The sequence below is a fragment of the Peromyscus maniculatus genome, chromosome X (assembly GCF_049852395.1).
Source record: "Peromyscus maniculatus bairdii isolate BWxNUB_F1_BW_parent chromosome X, HU_Pman_BW_mat_3.1, whole genome shotgun sequence".
Taxonomy (NCBI): Eukaryota; Metazoa; Chordata; class Mammalia; order Rodentia; family Cricetidae; genus Peromyscus; species Peromyscus maniculatus.
In genome coordinates this window covers 4,406,795-4,428,405 of record NC_134875.1, presented here as the reverse complement: position 1 = coordinate 4,428,405, position 21,611 = coordinate 4,406,795, and the positions used below count along the sequence as shown (strand labels likewise).

The window sequence follows — 21,611 nt, the reverse complement described above, 5'->3', positions numbered from 1 at the left end:
AGGAACCTGAAGGACCGTTTTGCCAAGCAAAGTTCAATGGTCACCTTCCTATGGTCCTGCATGTCCAGTTGATACATTTTTTCAAGCAATCCAGGCAAGAACAGTTGATTGCCCACTGGCTTGGAGTTAGCATCTACACTAGCAGAGTCCATATTTGTGTGTGTGTGAGAGTCATTTATAGAGATGTTTAGCTCATGAGGGCTCTGATGGAATGAATGGGAGAAGGGCTCAGTGACAGAAAAGTAACCCAGACAAATCTTTCTGGGTGTGGGAACCTAGAACTTTTACATTACCTTTGTGGCAAGTGGAACTTCCCCAAACAGCGAAATCTATCAAGATTTCTCCATTTGTAGGAGAAAGTGTGTCATCAAATATGAAGAGAACTATGTATAGGGGTGGGGGTGGAAAGAGGGGAGAGAGGAGGTGAGAGAGAAATGGCAAAAAGAGAAGAGGCTTCAGTTTCAAATTCTATTTGGCCATTACTTTGTTACCTCTCTCTCATCTTTTTAAAAAAAATATTTATTAAATTTAATTTTACATATCAGCCATGGATTCCCTTGTTCTCCCCCCTCCCACCCCGCCTTCCCCCCAGCTCACCCCCCATTCCCATCTTCTCCAGGGCAAAGACTCCCCCAAGGACTGAGTTCAACCTGGTAGTTTCAGTCCAGACAGGTCCAGTCCCCTCCTCCCAGACTGAGCCAAGTGTCCCTGTAATAGCCCCAGGTTCCAAACTGCCAGTTCATGCACTGAGGACAGGACTCGGTCCCACTGTCTGGATGCCTCCCAAGCAGATCAAGCTAATCAACTGTCTTATTTATCCGGAGGGCCTGATCCAGTTGGGGGCTCCTCAGCTATTGGTTCATAGTTCATGTGTTTCCTTTCATTTGTATATTTGTCTCTGTGCTTTTTCCAACCTTGGTCTCAGCAATTCTTGCTCATACAAACCCTCCTCTTTCTCACCAATTGGACTCCTGGAGCTCCACCTGGGGCCTGACCGTGGGTCTCTGTATCCAGTTCCCTCAGTCCTTGGATGGGGTTTCTAGCATGACAATACCTTGGGGTAACACTAACCAAGCACGTGAAGGACCTATATGACAAGAACTTTAAGTCCCTGAAAAAAGAAATTGAAGAAGATGTCAGAAAATGGAAAGATCTCCCATGCTCATGGATAGGCAGGACCAACATAGTAAAAATGGCAATTTTATCAAAAGCACTCTACAGATTCAATGCAATCCCCATCAAAATACCAACACAATCCTTCACAGACCTGGAAAGAATAATACTCAACTTTATATGGAAAAACAAAAAACCCAGGATAGCCAAAAGAATCCTATACAATAAAACAACCTCTGGAGGCATCACGGCCTCTCTCTCATCTTAAGGGGAACCTGTGCAATGCAAGGCTTCCTCTAATCCAAATATTCTGGGGACTGATGTGCTTCTGAGATGAGAATACATGGCCTGCTGTCAGCTCACTGGGACCCTAGACATATGGCCTTGGAGCCTCACCCTGCTAGAAGGTGAGAGAGGGCCACTTAAGAGATGCTTGACAGGTTTTCTCTCTGGCCCCAGAGCACAGAGGGTAGTGGGGTGCCAGAGGAAACCATTTACAGAATGAAAAAGACACTGCCTAATCATAAGTGCTTTGCACCAGGAGAGCCAAGAGCACTATTTGCCCTCTAAATGGGCCCTGGAGACTCAGAGCACACCCAAGGGCTAAGAGTAGGGTTGGGAGACTTTGTGGAAGACATTCTCTCTGCTCTTCTGCAGCCCCCAGGTAGAATGGGGTCTGTAACGAGTCATTTTCTGTCCCACCAGCCAGCTCCCAAATAATGACATGGAGACTTATTAATTACAAAAGCTCAGCCTATAACTTAGGCTTATCCCACTAGCTCTTGTAACTTAAATTGACCTATTTATATTAATCTACATTTTGCCTCCTGGCTTTTTACCTTTCTTTCATTCTGTATGTCTCCATGTCTCCTTGGTTTCTCCTACATGCCTAGATTCATTTCTCACTTCCTCTTTCTCTGACTGGAAGTCCCGCCTATACCTCCAAAATGCAGAGAATGGTTAAGAGAAACAGATTGTGGTATTGTGTTCCCCCAAATATTGTGCACGCTAATAAACTTATCTGGGGTCAGAGAACAGAACAGTTACCATATTAAACATAGAGGATAGGCAGTGGTAGCACACGCCTTTAATCCTAGCATTCCAGAGGCAGAAATCCATCTGGATATCTGTGTGTTCAAGGATACAGCCAAGCATGGTGACTCACACCTTTAATCCCAGAAAGTGAGCCTTTAACCCCAGGGAGTGATGGCAGAAAGCAGAAAGGTATATAAGGCATGAAGACCAGAAACTAGAAGCTTTTGGCCTGGTTAAGCTTTTAGGCTTAGAACAACAGTTCAGCTGAGATTCATTCTGGATGAGAACATAGAGGCTTTCAGTCTGAGGAAACAGGATCAGCTGAGAAATTGGCCAGGTGAGGTAGCTGTGGCTTCTTCTGCTTCTCTGATCTTCCAGCATTCACCCCAATAACTGTCTCATGTTTGTTTTTATTAATAAGACCCTCTAAGATTCATGCTACAACAGGTAGATGGAAAAGCCCATCTGTTTACACAAAGGTAGCATGTAGCACTTCCTGCCACCATCACAGTGATTCCACTGCCTTTGGTGTTGTGAAAGGTGAACCTGGGGTAGAGATGGTCTTATTAACTAGACACCAAGAGGTCATCTATCAGATGATTAGCCTAAAGGCACCTCTTTCATTCTGTCCCAACTTGGCTCCACAGGGAAACTACAAGGGAGAGAGGGCTGAAACTAGGTTGGGTTAAGTCTGCCTTTTGGGGCCTGGGTGCTTCTGTGCCTGTGCAGACAAGACATGTTTTCAGAAAAAGTGTGGTTGAAAATATGTTGTGAAACAAAGGCTCCCTCCTGGGAGCAATTTAGCTGAGTTGCAAACAAACAGCCTGGTAGCCCCCTGGAGAAACACCTCTTGAGCTAGGTGAGCTCAGTTGGAGCCCTTGGATGCTTCCTGACTGCCTATCTGCCTACCCTGCTATGTGGCTGCTTGACTGCTTCAGACAAGACTAGGGCTTCTTCCAACTGCCTGCTTCACCTAGGAGGTCTCCCAGATCAAATCTGAACTGCTGCCAAAGCTCCTTTGGTTAATCTCTGTGGCAGCCTGAAAAGTCAGCACTTTTTCCTTAAGAGCCACTGGGACAAAATGGCTAATGACAAGATCCTCTGCTTGTCTCTTCAGCTATGATCTGTTTGCAGCATTTTTCTTCTGATTATATTGCCCTCTATCAAAAACTATGACTCTCCCCAGTGTGCATGGATATGGGAAGGAACTCATTTACATCTGGCAACAGGGGAGGAAACTTTTCTAAGACATGCTGCTTATCATCATGAAAGTTTTCCCACACCACCTAGGTCCAGGATTAGAGGAACTAGTACTACTGCCCTAGTAGCTTATTACTGTGTAGGACGTAGTTTTCACTGCCTTCTGCATCACCGAGACCTAGCAGAAGGAAAGAGCTGGTAGGAAACCTTCCATCAGTATCCTCAGAGCATAATTTCGTCCACAGTTATGCACTTGGGCTTTAAGAAGCACTTTCTATGAAGAAATCTTCTCCACTGAAGTAAGTTCATTTTAACTACCACTTTTCTGTGGTAAATATCCCTATGTGCCATCCTTGTTATATTTTCAAAATTTTCAATTGTACATGTCACATATGAATATATTCTCCTGAAAAGGGCAGACATTAGCTAACATAGCCCTCAACTCCTTCCACATGGCTAAATGTGTATCCCTGCAAACTCTCCATGCTGTCCTATGCAGAGTGTATATGTATCTGTGTTTATCCTAGGCTTTGATCCCAGGATGTTAGTTAGAACTCTCCTGGCTATCCCCCAAGGGAGGAGTTAGCTATCCAAGCCACCTGTACAGGTGTGGAAACTGGAGGCTTCCAGTAGGACCCTCCCTACAAGTCTGGTTCCTAGTCAAAGCCAGCCCTGAGCAAAGGCTGAAACTCAATACTTCAACTCTTTTTTCTCAGGTTGGCCTCTTAATAGCTGAGGGAAGGGGGGGACAGCAGGTTGTAGGAAGGGAAGGTCCAGGCAGGGAACTAGGAACAGCTTGGAATCCTGGTCTCTTGAAAAAGAGCCAAGGGGATACTTGCCCCTTTAAGTTTTCAAATTCTGGCCCCTGTGAGAGGCTACGTCTATCAAATTTTCCACTCTGGCTGGCTCCACTCTAGGTTTCTCTCATTTATCCTAGATTTCTCCCTGATTGAGCCTCCAATCAGGTAGTCTGCCTGGAACTCTGTCAACATTTTAAAGCAGTTGTTTGGTGGCCATAAGCTTGCAGTTTTCAGTCTTCAGACAGAAAGCTTTACACCTGCTCTGTGCAAGAGGGAGTCCCTCAGGGAGCTTGGGAGGGGCCAGACAAACTGCTTCAACACACAGGCAGTCCAGTCCTCAGCTGTCAACAGCCTGGGGTGTGTAGGGTCCACACTGAAGACAGCTTCACCAAGGGCACCCTGAACTAGGCTCTTAAGCTCACCTAGCTGTGGTTATGTGCTCCATTGGGCCTCCGTTGGCTTTCTGGGCTGGCATCAGGCAATGTGGAGCAGCTCTCTGATTGGGAAGCTGTTGCTATTTGTTGAAGTCTCAAAGAACCTTCTTGGCTGGGCAGCAGAAGAAGCAGGAAGTCTCTGCAGATTCCAGTGCTCATGAGCTCCCAAGAGCTTGTCTTTGGTTGGAGGTGGTGTGGATGGAACAACAGATGTTGACTGTGGCCCCGGGACTCTGCTTCTGAAGCCATCTGACTGGTGAGCAAAGGGGGCTGAAAATTTCCTGTGTCCATTGGCTGATGGCTTCTATGGAGGTCAGGGTTGGAACTCAGGAAAATAAACCCCACAAACCCTAAAGCTGTGATTGCAAGGGCCCTTCATGTATCACTTCTCAGTAGGGCAGAGGCAACTGGCTCTTTGGGGAAACTTTTGTGCCTTATCAAAGCAACCAAGTGAAATATTGGGTCCTCTAGGAATGTGGTGGCAGTAAATGTCATAGCAGACTTTCCCTGAGGCACTCAAACTTTGCTTTTTATTTATTTTTTATTTTATTTATTTATTTATTTATTTATTTATTTATTTATTTATTTTTTTTGGTTTTTCGAGACAGGGTTTCTCTGTGTAGCTTTGTGCCCTTCCTGGAGCTCACTTGGTAGCCCAGGCTGGCCTCGAACTCACAGAGATCCGCCTGGCTCTGCCTCCCGAGTGCTGGGATTATAGGCGTGTGCCACCACCGCCCGGCCCTCAAACTTTGCTTTTTAATAGGAAGATGATGAAGAGGATGGCAGAAAGTTTGGCTAGGCATGATTTGTGCAGGAGAGTGGGGAGACATAGATAGATTGTAAGTACTTGAGGATATGAGGACATGAGGGTTTTGGAAATAAATTCCAATTGCTGGGCTCCAGCCTGTCCTGAGTGGCTTTCTAGAAGGGTCTTCCCTTTGGGTATGGACTGTGTGTAGCTGATGCTAAGTATGTCACCCCACTCTTATCTTTTGCTGTAAATATATGAAGTATGTCTTAGAAAGAGCATACCAGCCACAAGTTTCTGATACCAAAGAATCCACACTAGATGTTCCAACTGCTTATTAAAGGAATGGGCAACTGCATTCGTCCATCAGAACTCCTGGGCAAAGCTGACGTGTTGTGCTGAGGGTTTTGTTCATCAAACACAGAGCAAGGCCATGTCAGTTTGTACAGGGACTCTCTGGAGCCTGGCCTCAGAACAGCTAATGAAAACATCACGGGCTTTCACCTGCTGAGTGGGCCCACCTACTGAATACCAGTCACTTACTTTCTTCCTACCCTCAGCTCTTCTGGCTCTCCTCACAGGTGAGCCCCCAAACAACTATCCTTCCTGGGTGAGAGCAACTTCAGCTTCACCCTCAAAAGTCAACCTCAAGAGCCTGCCACTCTTTTCACAATCCTGACCCTAGTTGTCCCCTTGGTACTAATAAGCAAATCCCTGGCTCTATGTGCCTTCCAAGTTAGCCTATGGCTGAATGTGCTTTTAGAGTCGAATTGTCAGGCTGTGAATCTGTGCAGTGGGTAGCATAACATCAGTCTAACGAGGTTGTCATGAAGAATAAATAAATTGATTTGAACCAATGGCTTAGCACAATGTAAATGCATAATAAGTGTGCTCTTAATCCTGAATCATGAGGTTCCAGCTGCTTGATGGGAGGGCCATTGCTTCCATTTGTTCCCCCATGTTGCTTTGTGCCTGCCAACTTTCACCAATGCCCCATGCTTACAGTATAAATGACATAGCACTTGGTACCATCCCATACTCACCATTCTGGACTTTTCCTTTACAATGACTAGAACTGGGGACTATTTCTAGCTTAGATGTAGAGTCTGCCTCTATATGTTGTCAGTCATGGAAAAGATCACAAACATTGTGGAAAATCTTTAGCTAGACCTGGTATTAACTTGAACTAAAAGTCAGGTTGAGTGTGATTGTAAGAGAATCTGGGATATCTTGTCATCTAAAGGGCCTTATGAACTCCTTCAGAAGACTCATCATAACTACCCTCCCATACTCCATGGTTTATGATTAACATTTCCATTATCTAAAATCTGTCTTCTGAGAGTCCATAGAACATCATCAAGTTCTAGTCTTTATGCCTCCATCCCTCTATCCTTGCCTATCTTCCTCCCTCCCTGTTTTACTTCTCCTTTACTTTCACCACTGTGCATGCCTGTTTTCTAGGAGGCAGTTCTAGCATTGGGTATGGTTGTTTGCATGAAGTACTATACTGAAGGGTACTTTCAATAAGGCTAGTATGGTTTGGATACAGCCTTCACTACTGGACCTGGGAAACTTGGTAGAAAATTGCAGACATAGAGGAAGAGATTGAGCATTCTCTTTATGGGGATTCATGCCAAACCATCCTGAAGGCTAGCAGTTAAAAGCTTTGAAGTCCAGGCCACCAATAAACCATAAACATCTACTATTAAAGAGCTGAGGAGTGTGACAAACTTATTGTAACTTGGGACAAGATGTACTATAGCTTTTTACAGGCAATTAGAGAAAAATTGTTGATCAAAAGTTGGAAGGTAAGCCTGAATTTTAGCAGAGATGTTTATGTTGTCCTTACTGGACACATGATGCCATCCTTATGCTTCCCACTCAATGTATATATAATGTACCTTATTTTACAAATTATCTTTAAAATTTCACATTATCAATTGATTTGGACAATTTAATTATACTTTGCCTCCGTGAAATTTTCTTCATGGTATGTGTGTATGTATGTGTGTGTGTAAGTGTCATTGAGCTTAAAGTTGTAGATTTATATCTTTCAGTGATCTTATATCTGTGTAGATTTATAGCTTTCATTAAGTTTGGGAAAATGTTCAAATTATCTCTTTAACTTTTTCTCCTCTGGGAACTTTATGGGCACCTACAGCAGGCCACTGAACTTGTTGCACATCTTACTGATACTTGGTTCTTTTCTTGGATTCTTATAGCATTGGCATTGCCTTAGGTATTATAAAGCATCTAGAGACAGATTAAAGAATTTGGGAGGGGTTGGAGAGATGCCTTAGCAGCTAGAGCACTCATTGCTCTTGCAGAGGATCCCTGTTCAGTACCCAACACCTACATGGTGCTTCATAAACATCTGTAATTTCAGTTCAAGGGGTGCAATGCCCTTTTCTGACCTCTGTGGGCACCAGGCGTGCACAAGGTACACATACATATATGCAGGCAAAACATCCATACACATAAAATAAAATAAATCACTTTTAAAATGCTTAAAGAATACAGGAGAGCCTTCCTGGTTTATATGTAAATATGGTGCTTGACCTTTTCTGAAAAGGATTTGAGCATTGTCAGATTTCTGACCCTCAGTAAGACCTTGGATTCAATCACCCCTGAACATTGAAATACCACTGTGGGATTTTTTTATTCCATAAATTGCATTTTTAATCTCTAGAAGTTTGATTTTACTACTTTTAACATAAATTCCATCCTAAAACTTAAATTCTTTAAATACAGGAAATATAGTTGTAGGAACTTTTTTTTTTTTTTTTTTTTTTTGGTTTTTCAAGACAGGGTTTCTCTGTGTAGCTTTGCGCCTTTCCTGGAACTCACTTGGTAGTCCAGGCTGGCCTCGAACTCACAGAAATCTGCCTGCCTCTGCCTCCTGAGTGCTGGGATTAAAGGCGTGCGCCACCACCGCCCAGCTAGTTGTAGGAACTTTTAATGTGTTGTCTGTTAATTCTACATCTATACCAATTCTAGGCTTATTTCAATGAATAGCTTGTTTACTTCTCATTATAGGGAAATTACTTGTATATCTTGTCATTTTTCAGTGGATACATTATGAATATTACCTTATTGAATATTGGAGTTTTATATTTTTTATTTTTATATTTTATTGAAAACAGATTATTCTTTCGAACATTGTATCTCAAATGCAGTTTCCCTCCCACTCTCCTCCACCTCACCTCTCCCCTTAACTCCTCTCCCCTGTTCCTCTTCAGAAAAGAGCATGCCTCCAAGAGTCTAGCCAAACAGAACAACAACAACAAAAAGATACAATAAAACAAGGCAAAAGTCTTTATATTGAGGCTGGACGGGGCAAAAATTAATCAATGAAATTATTCTTAGTGATATTCTGCTGTACTCATAGATCAGTGCCTATCCAGTCATCATCAGAGAGGCTTCCTATGTCAACAGATGGGAGCAGGTGCAGGGACCCAGAGCCAGACATTATGCCAAAAGAAAGTCTAAATTGGAGGTCTTAGCTGATGTTATTGTAGGACTCCTAACAATGGGAGAGGGTCTACTTCTGACTCCTTTGCCTATTTTTATATTTCCAATAACATTTTGGGGCTTCTACTGGATTGCATTTTAGTTGCTTGGGAAGAATTTAATGCAACTTGGTTATACTTTTATGAGTTTTCAGTAAGATCACAACATGGCTCAGTGTAGGGATCACTCATTTCTCACTGCTGATCAAGGCCCTTCTGGGTATTCTAATCAAGACAGGTGGCATCAGACTCCATCTAAAGACTGAGACCTGTAATATTGAATTTAGGAGGATGGTATATGTACTAAGCTGAATATGTGACAGGGTCCAACTTTAGGTTCCCAGAGCTTGCTTATATGTCCTCTCTGTGTCTCTTTGCCTATGTCTCTCTATCTCTGTCTCTATCTCTGTTTGTCTCTGTCTCTGTGTCTCTGTGTCTATCTCTGTGTTTGTCTCTGTGTCTCTATCTGTCTCTGTCTCTGTCTCTGTCTCCATCTCTCTCTCTCTCTCTCTGACTCACTCCTCTCCTAATACTCTGCTCTGCATACCCTTGCTGCTCTGCCCTCTTTGGAGTCTCTGCTTTCTGCTCAATCCAGGGAATCCATTAAAGTTCACTTTCATTTCTCCCTCTATGTTATGGCCTACAAAGATCACAGGAAAAACAAGAGTTGATCACAGGCCCTCTTTATTTGTTTGTCTGCTCCTAAGAATTATTGCTCTTTGTTGCCTAATATTTAAAGTTTTGGAAAATGTCTTTTCATATCTTTTTTCCCCAAGTATGGTAATTTCATTCTGGAGGATATATTCAATCTCTGTTACTCCATGTTAACCAATAAATAATGTTGTATATTCCTTTAAAATAATCTAACATAAAAGAAACATAAGGTGAATAATAAAGCAGGGGAGAGATGGCTTAGAAAAAGTGAAGGAGTGAAGAGACAATTCATCAACAATCCATCCAAATCTCATTCATTATCTACAATGCCAAGCACAGAGAAAAGCAGGTAGCTTGGAAAATTTAGTTGTGACAGAGATATTGAACGGGTGATGTTTTGAATGTAGAGCCTACATGCTTTGAATGTGTAGTGGGACAAATGTGAAAGGAATGCCGAAAACACAAAGGGTTTGGACCCAAGTCACTAGAAGTATGGCTTTACCTTTTCTGAGATGCAGATGAGTATGAGAGGATAGTGTTTGGAGGGGATGATCAAGGCTTCAATTCTGGACATATTAATCCCAAGGCATATATTTCACATCAAAATGCTTATGTTAGGGGGTCAACCTGAAGTACATAGAAGAGGTTGGCTGCTGTTAGGGGTTTTCAATTCGCTAGAATTCAGATGTATCAAAAGCCATCACACTGGGGAAGAAATGATAGAAAAATATATGCTTCAGTTAAATACTGAGCTCATGATTGAAGTTTCATTGTTGGGAAGAGGTGGACACTTCAAAGAACAGAGGAAGCAGTGGGTAAGGAAGGGAGAGGGGAATGAGGTGAAGCAAACTTATTATTTTAAGGAGAGAGGGAATAATTGCTGATAAGTTGCTGGAAACAGAATATAATATGAACAGAGAATGACTTTTAAGATAGCCTGTGTTCCTGGTTGTCTTCTTAGTTCATCTGGGAATAACCCTGAGGTTCCAGTAGACTCTGCTAGACTACCTTCTCTAGCTTTAGCATCCAGCCCAGGGACTGGCTCCCAGTGGGTGACTGGTGTATGATAGATGAGTGAAGAAGAGAATTGAACAGCAGTGAACATTTTAGTGAGCTATGAAACAGAACTTCTAGTCTTTCTGGCTTTCACATCACTATGCATACTCTGAAGAAACTCTGAAAATACTTGTAGCCATGGTTCAGGGAATTCATTGTGCCAGTCTGTTTATCTATATAAATCTGGTTACTCAGCTAGTGAGCTAATGGATGAGAAGAGACCCAGAAGGAACTCATGATTGAAACTGGGCATGCCTTACTCTAGATTTGAAAGGCACTTTTTTGAGTATTCCGCCCTTTGCCTAAGATCCCCAGTCCACCTCGTTCCTCAGCGGAAACTATGTAGCTGGTTGTCTTGCTTGACAAGCTTGGTTTTGCACTTAAACTACTTTGAATTCTCCTATTCATTCTTTTTTTCCCCTTTATTGAGAAACTCAAGCTCAGAATTTTTTTATTTTTTTATTCATTTTTTACCTTTATTTATTAAATTTAATTTTACATATCAGCCACGGATTCCCTTGTTCTCCCCCTCCCCACCCCCCACCTCCACCTTCCCCCCAGTCCACCCCCAATTTCCATCTTCTCCAGGGCAGAGACTCCCCCGAGGATTGAGTTCAACCTGGTAGATTCATTCCAGGCAGGTCCAGTCCCCTCCTCCCAAACTGAGCCAAGTGTCCCTGTATAAGCCCCAGGTTCCAAACTGCCAGTTCACGCACTGAGGACAGGACCCGATCCCACTGTCTGGATGCCTCCCAAGCAGATCAAGCTAATCAACTGTCTTATTTATCCGGAGGGCCTGATCCAGTTGGGGGCTCCTCAGCTATTGGTTCATAGTTCATGTGTTTCCTTTCGTTTGTATATTTGTCCCTGTGCTTTTTCCAACCTTGGTCTCAACAATTCTGGCTCATACAAACCCTCCTCTTTCTCACCAATTGGACTCCTGGAGCTCCACCTGGGGCCTGACCGTGGGTCTCTCTGTATCCGGTTCCCTCAGTCATTGGATGGGGTTTCTAGCACGACAATTGGGATGTTATATGAGTGAGAATTATTGAAACCAAGGTTGGATAAAGCACAGGGACAAATAGCCAAGTGGATGGAAACACATGAACTATGAACCAAAGGCTGAGGGGTCCCCAACTGGATCAGGCCCTCTGAATAGATCACCTATTCATTCTTACTGCAATCTTGCTTCCTCCAAAGTTTGCACACAAGGCAGCCTGATACCTATGAAGGTGGAATACCCCCCCATTTCACTTATAATATTAGAGTTTTGCAGTTTTGCCTTTCAACTGATTCTCACTATATCCCTACTCTCATTGAAACTAGCTAGTACTTTCTTTGTTGACTGTTCCTCAGTAGCCCTTCCTGATGCACTTGATAAATTTCATCTCATCTCTTCTGGCACCTGACCCGACCTATCATACTCACCATTCACGGGCTCTACTCTAGTAGAATTGGTCTCAAGCACAGATATCAATTTTCTAAATGAATCCCTTCTCAAAACTGCCAAACTTGCTTTGTTATCTCCTTGATGTAAACAAAACAAAACTAACAATAACAACAAACCCCCCCAAAAGCCCCAAACAAACAAGCAAAAAACAATGGTAACACAAAAGTAAAAATTAACAATAGTTACAGAAAGAGGACTTTTTTCAATCCTTCATCTTCCTTCTCTTCCCACTGTATTTCTGCTCTTTCCTAGCCAAGATTGCAGTTATTTACAGCTCTATCTCTTGTTCCTCAACTCCTACTTCTCCTCACCTCCTGAAGCATAATTCATTTATGCAGTTTTTATTACTACCCCACAAAAGACCTTATTGTTCTCCTCAGCTACTCTTCCACCTCTCATCTCACAGGGTAGATTCTCTGTTAAGATTTGGCATTGGCCTTGAGGCATCTGTTTTCTCTGGGAACTCTCTTCTTATGCTTTTTCAAGCTGTCTACCTGTCCTCATTCTTGTCTTCCCTTTGGTCAGCTACGTGGACTATTTGCACAGCTGCAGCTTTTCTGAACTCTGCTTTTATCCTCCATCCGTGTCCATTCATGATATGAGAGTGACTTTGTTGCCATGAGAGATTAATTTTCTTGTCAGTTAAAGTTTGACAGTGTCCAGACCAGACTCCAGAGGGTCCCAACCTGAAAGAGCCTGTTGTAACAGGCTTTGGGAGCCACAGTAGAGACTGCAGCACTGGTAGAGGAGGATTGAAAGATAGATGCTTGATAATTTGAAGAAGGAGGGATTAACTCTTGAGTGATACTGATTGGATGTGATCAAGGAAGCAAACAATTATGGTGAAATCCAGGTTTCTGACCTGAGCGACTTGGCAGAAAGAAATCTCTGTTAGAAGACTGGCAAACTGAAAAAGTGGCTAATTTATAGGTGAATGTGTTAAATGTTGTTTTGGTTATGTGGGCTTTGAGGGTCAATGGTACCTCAAAGGAATTGGTTAGCAGGCAACTGGAGATATGAGTGTGGAAGCTGATTAGAGACCTGTTGGTAACAAATGCCTTGGGAGCAGATGAGTTCTTTGTAGAGTGTGCCAGTGAGAACCACTTGGCTGACTGGGTGAGCTGAAGCAATAGTTAATTACCTGTCCTTGTTCCCCTAAGTGGACAGTTCTGATGAAAGGGCATGTGTGGCTGGGTGATGTCACAAGGGAATCAGAAAAATAGAAGGGCCTGTTCCTGGTAGATAAGATGCAGGGGTCACAGGGAAGGAAATCTTTTTAATGTCAGAAGCATAGAGAGGGAACACATGTGTTATGGTCTCTCCTGATCTGCAAGCTTGCACTTAACACCACTAGCCTTGAAACTCATCAATATGAATAGCCTTGGATTTGTTTGCATTGTGTGGAACTTTCTGTCTCCATGGTCTACTGCCTCCAGGGTCCAAACAAGTACTTGTGGATGTTACTTCCTTTCCCTCATGTGTCCTCATTAGCATCCTGGTGCCATAGTCCCACAGAGAGCACTAGGAGAGCATCTCTGAGGCTGCTTGATGTGACTGCTATCACCATGGTGACAGCTTCAGATGCTAGAAGAAGTGAAAGAAGCTGGAAAAAGGTCAGCACTGAGGGCAAGTGCTGGGGCTCAGACATGACCTAGAGTGCATCCTGTGGGGGTAGATGTCCTCACAAGATTTCCTATGTAACAACAGGAAGATCATCAGAGCAAGATGGAGGTTATGTTCAATCAGGTGAGGCCAGTACAAAGGTTACCGCACACTTCTGATTTCCAAATGGAACTTTGACTCCTTGATGACAATTTGACGATCCTATATGTAGGTTCCTCTGCTGTGAAGAATATTCCATTTCCCCCAGTGCTGAGACATGGAAGTATGAAGGACATCCTCCCACTTCCCACTCCCAGTTTGCATCACAGGAGTCTTGAATTACACAACTCTCTAGGGTCTGAGAATTTACAGCAGTATTGTGGAGTCAGAGGTGTCTGTGAGCCCAGCAACAGAAGCCATGAGAAATCTGTGGGCATGCTGACCCTTTTTATCCACATCTAGTGGTGCATATAGATCATCCTTAGAACAGAAAAACTACTTTGAGGATCTCTGACCCCCATTCTTCCTGTGGTAAGAGACACTGTAGTACATAACCTTCTTTCTCACTTCTGGCTTGTTCTTTCCTCATCTTCTTTTTCTCAGTCTATTTTGTGACTTCCATCTTTGAACAAACCTCATAATCCCCAAATAATGATGAATAATGACTTCCATAGCATTATGAAGCCATGGGACTCAGCATTAGCTTCAGTGTCAGGCTCTAAGGGAATGATTATACTCCCTCACTCTGGTATGTTATCTAAAATCTAAATAGTGCTAAACTACACAATATAGTTTTCTTACCTTTACCCTAGTGATTTTTTTTGACACATGAACTACTTAAGTCAGTGGGCTTGGTTGTATTGTCACTCTGTTCACCACTAGCTCCCCTGCTCTCAATGGGTACTAGAGTCCACTGGTTATTATTGCCTTGTCAGGTGAGAGCCCTAGATGTACATGGAGAATGACCGAAAAATCCAATGGTGTGAAGAGCTCTCCAGCTAATAATCATAACCATCACCCTCCTCCTACCATCAAGGCCAATGGCAAAGATGACCACAGGACAGGTAGCAGGTGAGTCCACTAAAGTTAGATGACTTGTTTTCCTTATCTTCTTCTTTCTTTCCTCCTTCCCACTTCCTACCCCACCCTCTTTCTTTCTTTTGTCAAACTTAGGCAAGAATCTCAGGGTCGTAGTATACATACCAGGAAGGCACTCTACCCCCTGAGCTGCACTCTCAGCTCATACTGGGTGATTTCATTTATAACCCAGAGTCTGCACTATCTCCTTGGAGCTCTGACTTACAGTCATAGAGCAAGCTACATTTGGCTCTAGGATGTCTTCAAAAGGGACTGTGAGATGTTTAGGCATGTCCTAAGAGGAAAGATAGCTCATACTAAGAGAACCTGAGTCAACTCTGTTCTTTCGTATGCAGACCACAGTCTGAGGTGGCTGATGATGACACTTCCTCAGAACTGCAAAGGCTGGCAGAGATGGATACCCCACGGAGGGGGAGGGATGGCTTCCGAAGGTGAGTTCTCCATTTCAACTGACCTGCTGCTACCCCTTCTTCTCTTAGTACCTGTCAAATGGCCCTCCTCTAGCTGCACTAGGCTTTTTTTATAAGACTCTCAAGCAGTGGTTCTTAATCTGTAGGTTGCCACCCCTTTGGGGGTTGAATGACACTTTCACAGGGGTCACCTAAGACCATTGGAAAACACAGATATTTATATTGCAATTATAGTTATGAAATAGCAAGAAAAATAATTTTATAACTATATTAAAGGGTCTCAGCATTAGGAAGGTTGAGAACCAGTGACTTGTAATCACCTTGGAGCCTTTAAAAATTACAGGGTCAAGGTGTTATTTCACTGCGCTAGAGGCTCTTGTGAGGCAAGATGAGAGTAGACAGGAGATGCTTCCCTCCATGTTTGGCTGCCTCAGCACTGGGAAGAGGAAATTCTTTACAGCAGAAGAATATATATATAGTCACATTACATAGGAAATCTTTGGAGAGCATCCTCCCTCACAGGATATACTTCAGATAATACCCGAGCCCTAACACTTATCTGCAATGCTGGCCTCTTTCCAGATCTTAGCATACAGGAAATCATGGCGTGGTCTATTTTCAGCTTTCCCTCTTCTCTCCTCTCCCTCAACTGGCAGTGAACACTCTTGGAAAGGTCTTCTCTAAACAGTACAGGTCATTTCTTTGGCACACACTCCTTCTTTTTCCCCTCTAGGATTGTCCGCCTGGTGGGGATCATCAGAGACTGGGCCAACAAGAATTTCCGTGAGGAAGAACCAAGGCCTGATTCCTTCCTAGAGCGTTTCCGTGGGCCTGAGCTTCAGACTGTGACAACACATCAGGGGGATGGCAAAGGCGACAAGGACGGTGAAGGAAAGGGCACCAAGTACATCTATCCAGTTTTTTTGGGGGCTCCAAAAGCTCCCACACCTGCCATGGGAGATCTCAGTGGGGATTATAACCATTATCAGGGGAGATGCAGAGCCATGCCAAGCTCTATGATAGCATATAAAGAACTGGGCAAGAGATGACCTCCTACATTTCTTTCTACTCTGAACATTTCCATTGTCCTTACCAAGGACCTCTCAAATAGCAGTGATCTCTTTTCCATGGGAAACTGGAGTGTGTTTTTCACACCATAGTAGTACCCTTGTTAAACATTCTTTTACTGACCATGGAGTGAATTCCAGAAGGAGAAGAGCTCAACCAAGGGCATACCACCCCAGGCCTAGCTCCAGTAGTCAGTATGTGATGATCAGGCAGGGAGACTGTATTTCACAGAGTACTATTGAAGCCATGCCCATTCTAACTCCACCATGGCCAAGAAAGCAGGTTTTTGAAGGGGCTTATATGGGAGTCAGGAGCATGAGACTGAGATGATTGAGCAGAAGAGGGAAGAGGGGGAGGGGAGGTAAAACATAGGATAATTGGAGGCTCTGATATTTGAAGAATAAATAGATGACAGTGGATGTCTGGCCAAGTTGACATCCCCCATCTCTGGTCAGTGGAGGGAAGAAGCTCTGCCAAGTTAGGATGAAGCATCTGGGAAAGTGATTTGGAGGCTGAAGTCTAGAGAATGGAAAGGGAGGATGGGAAGGAAGCACACACAGATCACTCTCCTGGAGTTTCTCTCTTTTTCCAAAGGGACTGTGGGAACAGGCTTAAAGCTCTTTTACCATCCTGAGATACACCCTCCTCAGACCCCCTCAAAGCCTATCTGTGCTACAAGTTCTGTCCTTGATACATCTTCTTGTCAAGGCCCTTTTAGAGGGCAGGGGAGGCAATGAACCTTTCAATGGTCAGAATGGAGGCCTACTATTTGGCTGTGGGTCACTGCAAAAGGAAACTGTAAGACAACCTACCCTTCAGCCCACAATACTTTTATTTCATTGATATTTTTGAGAATTTGGATTCTGAAACCTGGAGTCCTAGCACCTTAGTGACCCCTATTTGTCTCTTCAGGAAGAAATTTGAACTGTTTGTCTTGGACCCAGCTGGAGACTGGTATTACCACTGGTTGTTTGTCATTGCCATGCCTGTTCTTTACAACTGGTGCCTGTTGGTGGCCAGGTGAGCATGGAGGGGCCTGGGTAGGATTGATCACAGAAGCATAGTCCACAAAAAATGGGATTAAGATCACAGCAATCTCAGCTCAGGAGAAAAAGTATTCAACAGTCCAATGCTCTTTCTGAATTTTGTGATTGCTGAATTCTTTTTCATCTACTCTGTTACTCAGTGCTCCCACTATTCAATATGCCATCAAGTCTTCATATTGGTCATTTTCCTGTTCTTTTCCTGTAATCTTCAGTTGCTTTGTCATGCACGTCAGTACTGTCCTTGGTAAGGCCATCCTCCTCCCTTCTCTATCTGGGAAAACTACAGTAGTCCTGCCTCTATGCCTTGGAGGTACACTTGACCCCTCTAGTACATTTGCCACACTTGCAACTAATATTCTATGTAGAAACTTGGATTTGATTATGTTACTCTCTCTTCCAAAACCATTTAATTGATCCCCTTTGTTTTCATGATAAAATTCCAAGGCTGACCTTCAAGGTCCACTGAACTTGGTCCTCTTTTTTTCCTGGCAGCAGTCCATATAACAGTACCCTGTGTCATTCACTCAGGAAGAATTACCTGCATTTTGTGCTCTGTGTTGGGTGTACAGTGCAAAGCAGGACAGACACAATCACTGCTTTTTTCAGTGTTCTCAGCTAGACTGAATGTAAACATGCAACAAAAGAAATGAGCAAGATAGTACCAGGTACTGGAGGTAGCAAGTTGCTGGAGAATCATAATAGGCCTGTCAGAGACCTTAGCTGAGATCTTGGTGGTAGGTAGCAATTTGTTCAAATATGTGAGGCTGGTGGAGAGGGCATTCTGGATAGAAGGAATAACATAAGCAAGGCCCCTATCTCTTGATGGTCCAGTATGGCTGAAGGCTGTGGCCCAGTCTGTTTTGTACATTGTGTGGGAGTTTTGTTCTAAATGTGACCATTCTGCCCTTGGACTAGTACATAATCAGATCTTTCCCTTCCTCTGTCCCCTCCCTGGGGCCTTCCATAGGTTCTACCCATTCATTGTCCAAATCTTGCCAATTTCTTCCTACAAAGCTCCTGTAGTCACTAACATTTCTCTAGTCTCAACCACCTCTAGCTTAAAACCCACTACTATCTATATTCTCATCCTTCCAGGGTTTGATGGTGTGTTCAATAGGAATCTATTGAAATAATTAATATAGAAGCCAGTCAGCTGTTCTTCTAATGCCTTATTTATTTATTCAACTTAAACCACTGATGACTTGCAGTCTGGGGCCCTGGACCAGGGATGTGACATATAGTCACGACTAAGATGTGTTCTCTTTCTGGAGCTCATAGTCTAGGGGATGAGGAAGACTATTGATAGTCAATGGTGATACACATGCAGTGATGCCTATTTAGTAATTGTTATCAAGCTGACTGTGACTCACTGATGTCCCTGGTGGCCATGTGAAGCTCTCCCTGCAAAGTTAGGTATACAGTTTAGGGCCAGTAGGGGATTTTACCAGGTTTTGTTAGTGAAACCAGCCGTGTCCTCTTACAGAGCCTGCTTCAGTGATCTACAGAGAAACTATTTTGTGGTATGGCTGGTGCTGGACTACTTCTCAGATACTGTCTACATTGCAGACCTCTTCATTCGACTGCGCACAGGTGAGTGAGCACCTGGGTTGCACAAGCAGCATTTGGACTCCTAAGTTCAAAGAATTGAATCCAAAATCTGAAGAAAATAACTGAACATGGTATTACAGTCCACCACCTGGGTGGACCTCTGCTAGGATACTCTTTAAATCTTATGGCCCCACATATTTATGCAGGTTTAGATCTGGCTGTGGTTTCTTAAGGTTCTTCTGGCCAGTCTCGCTATGTTGTCTATAGTTCTCTGTGGGAAGGAAGGTTAGTTCCTTGTTGAGAATTATCTTTTAGGGAGAGACTGGACTGAGGACAGAAGTGACATGCTGCTTTGTATCTCTATCAGGCTTCCTAGAACAGGGACTCCTGGTCAAAGACCCCAAGAAATTGCGAGACAACTATATCCACACCTTGCAGTTCAAACTGGATGTGGCTTCCATCATCCCCACTGACCTCATCTATTTTGCTGTGGGTATCCACAGCCCTGAGGTGCGCTTCAACCGTCTGTTACACTTTGCCCGTATGTTTGAGTTCTTTGACCGCACCGAGACACGCACCAGCTACCCCAACATCTTCCGAATCAGCAATCTGGTCCTCTACATTTTGGTCATCATCCATTGGAATGCTTGCATTTATTATGCCATCTCTAAATCCATCGGCTTTGGGGTTGACACCTGGGTTTATCCCAATATTACTGACCCTGAGTATGGTTACCTGGCTAGGGAGTACATTTACTGCCTTTACTGGTCCACATTGACCCTCACCACCATTGGAGAGACACCACCCCCTGTAAAGGATGAGGAGTACCTCTTTGTCATCTTTGACTTTCTGATTGGTGTCCTCATCTTTGCCACTATTGTGGGAAATGTGGGCTCCATGATCTCCAACATGAATGCCACACGAGCAGAGTTTCAGGCCAAGATTGATGCTGTCAAACACTACATGCAGTTCCGAAAGGTCAGCAAAGAGATGGAAGCCAAGGTCATTAAATGGTTTGACTACTTGTGGACCAACAAGAAGACAGTAGATGAACGAGAAGTCCTCAAGAACCTGCCAGCAAAGCTTAGGGCTGAGATAGCCATTAATGTCCACTTGTCCACCCTGAAGAAAGTACGCATATTTCAGGATTGTGAGGCTGGTCTGCTGGTGGAGCTGGTACTGAAGCTTCGTCCTCAGGTCTTTAGCCCTGGGGATTATATTTGCCGAAAGGGGGACATTGGCAAGGAAATGTATATCATCAAGGAGGGCAAGTTGGCAGTAGTAGCCGATGATGGTGTGACTCAGTATGCCTTGCTCTCAGCTGGGAGCTGCTTTGGAGAGATTAGCATCCTTAACATTAAGGGCAGCAAAATGGGCAATCGGCGTACTGCCAATATCCGTAGCCTGGGCTACTCAGATCTCTTCTGCTTATCTAAGGATGATCTTATGGAAGCTGTGACTGAGTACCCTGATGCCAAGAAAGTCCTAGAGGAGCGGGGTCGGGAGATCCTTATGAAGGAAGGTCTGTTGGATGAGAACGAGGTGGCAGCCAGCATGGAGGTAGATGTTCAGGAGAAGTTGGAACAGCTGGAGACAAACATGGAGACATTATACACTCGCTTTGCCCGCCTGCTGGCTGAGTACACTGGGGCCCAGCAGAAGCTCAAGCAACGCATCACAGTGCTGGAGACCAAGATGAAACAGAACCATGAGGATGATTACCTATCAGATGGGATAAACACCCCTGAGCCAGCTGCTGATGAATAGTCATAGGTGCCTACCTAGCCTTGCTTTGACCCTAGGAGTTAGAAGTACTGTATAGAACTCCACATTTACATGCATTTCATATCCCTCTGAACTCTTCCCAAAGCCTTGCGAAGGCTTAAGGTTTTGACTACAATGTCTCAGGGTCCCCCTCCAAGTCCAGCTAACAGCCATGCTTGTGGACAGTGTAGGTTATGTGGGTTGAATTTCCAAGAGTGTACTGCCCAAGTCTGAAAAGGAACCAGGGAACAACTGAATTGTCCTTCAGGGATGTTTCCTGGGACCAGAAGTCTGGAAAGTGTTCTTCTCTGAAGAGCAGTGTGCACCTTAATGCCTGACTCCTGCTTTTGGCTTCTTTAAATCTAGTCTCTCCCTACTGCATTCTTCCCCATACATGTGCTCTGAACAGCCCATTTTCATGCATGTGTATGTATTTAAGAAGTGGCTGCAGAAATGGGCCCCTGTACATTGTTACCCAAGGCATTAAAGGGCTGTGAGGGGAGTGGTAGGGTGGGTTTGAGTATGCTTGCTCAGGGTCATACCTCCTTGTCAGACAATGTCACTGTAAGAAAGAGGTGGCTGGCAGCTTCAGGCACCACCCCTTTATGCACACAAGTTCTGAAGAGTTTGTGAAGGCTATAGTACTGGGTGAGATATTATAAATTGGAGGTGCTTAGAAGTTAATAAATTTATTTCAGCTACTTGTGGTTATTGCTCATCTCTACTTTCTCTCCTCACATTTCTCTTCCTCTCTCCCAAGAGTTTTCTTCCTGGCATATATTTGGGCATCTTCCTCTTCATCTGCCCACTTGTGCCTTACTAGTCCTTTAGGACTCATGCCTGAAACCAGAAGATCCTCTTGCCTACACCCTCTCCCCGATTAGGCAGTCTCACATTCTCTAGGCTTCCACACTTCTCAGAGCACCCTCTTTCTTGGGTCAGTTTTGACAGATATGGCTCTCCTTCTAGACTGTGGACTCCTTAAAGGAAAGGTCAGGGCAATCTCTCTTACTATTTGGCTGCAGCCTTAGTGACATGTCTTCCACAGAGGAGGCATTCAATGTTTATCCACCTAG

The 21,611-nt window shown here is 43.9% G+C and overlaps 1 protein-coding gene across 1 annotated transcript; it reads left to right on the top strand.

Annotated features, from left to right (window-relative positions):
* Positions 1–3,342: 3,342 nt before the first annotated feature.
* Positions 3,343–21,237, top strand: Cnga2 (cyclic nucleotide gated channel subunit alpha 2). The gene is made up of 7 exons (XM_006991863.3): positions 3,343–4,838; positions 14,537–14,672; positions 15,035–15,130; positions 15,843–16,013; positions 17,090–17,197; positions 18,707–18,813; positions 19,139–21,237. Exons 2-7 carry the CDS (start codon positions 14,563–14,565, stop codon positions 20,536–20,538), a joined length of 1,992 nt encoding a protein of 663 aa, XP_006991925.1. The 5' UTR covers positions 3,343–4,838; positions 14,537–14,562; the 3' UTR covers positions 20,539–21,237.
* The last annotated feature ends 374 nt before the right edge of the window (positions 21,238–21,611 follow it).

What these genes read in the sequence shown, in the direction of transcription:
- Cnga2 (XM_006991863.3), top strand. Translation starts at nt 14,563, where the DNA reads ATGACCGAAAAATCCAATGGTGTGAAGAGCTCTCCAGCTAATAATCAT. An exon ending in TGGTGCCTGTTGGTGGCCAG is followed by an intron (nt 17,198 to 18,706) that starts GTGAGCATGGAG and finishes GTCCTCTTACAG; the next exon opens with AGCCTGCTTCAGTGATCTAC. An exon ending in CTTCATTCGACTGCGCACAG is followed by an intron (nt 18,814 to 19,138) that starts GTGAGTGAGCAC and finishes TATCTCTATCAG; the next exon opens with GCTTCCTAGAACAGGGACTC.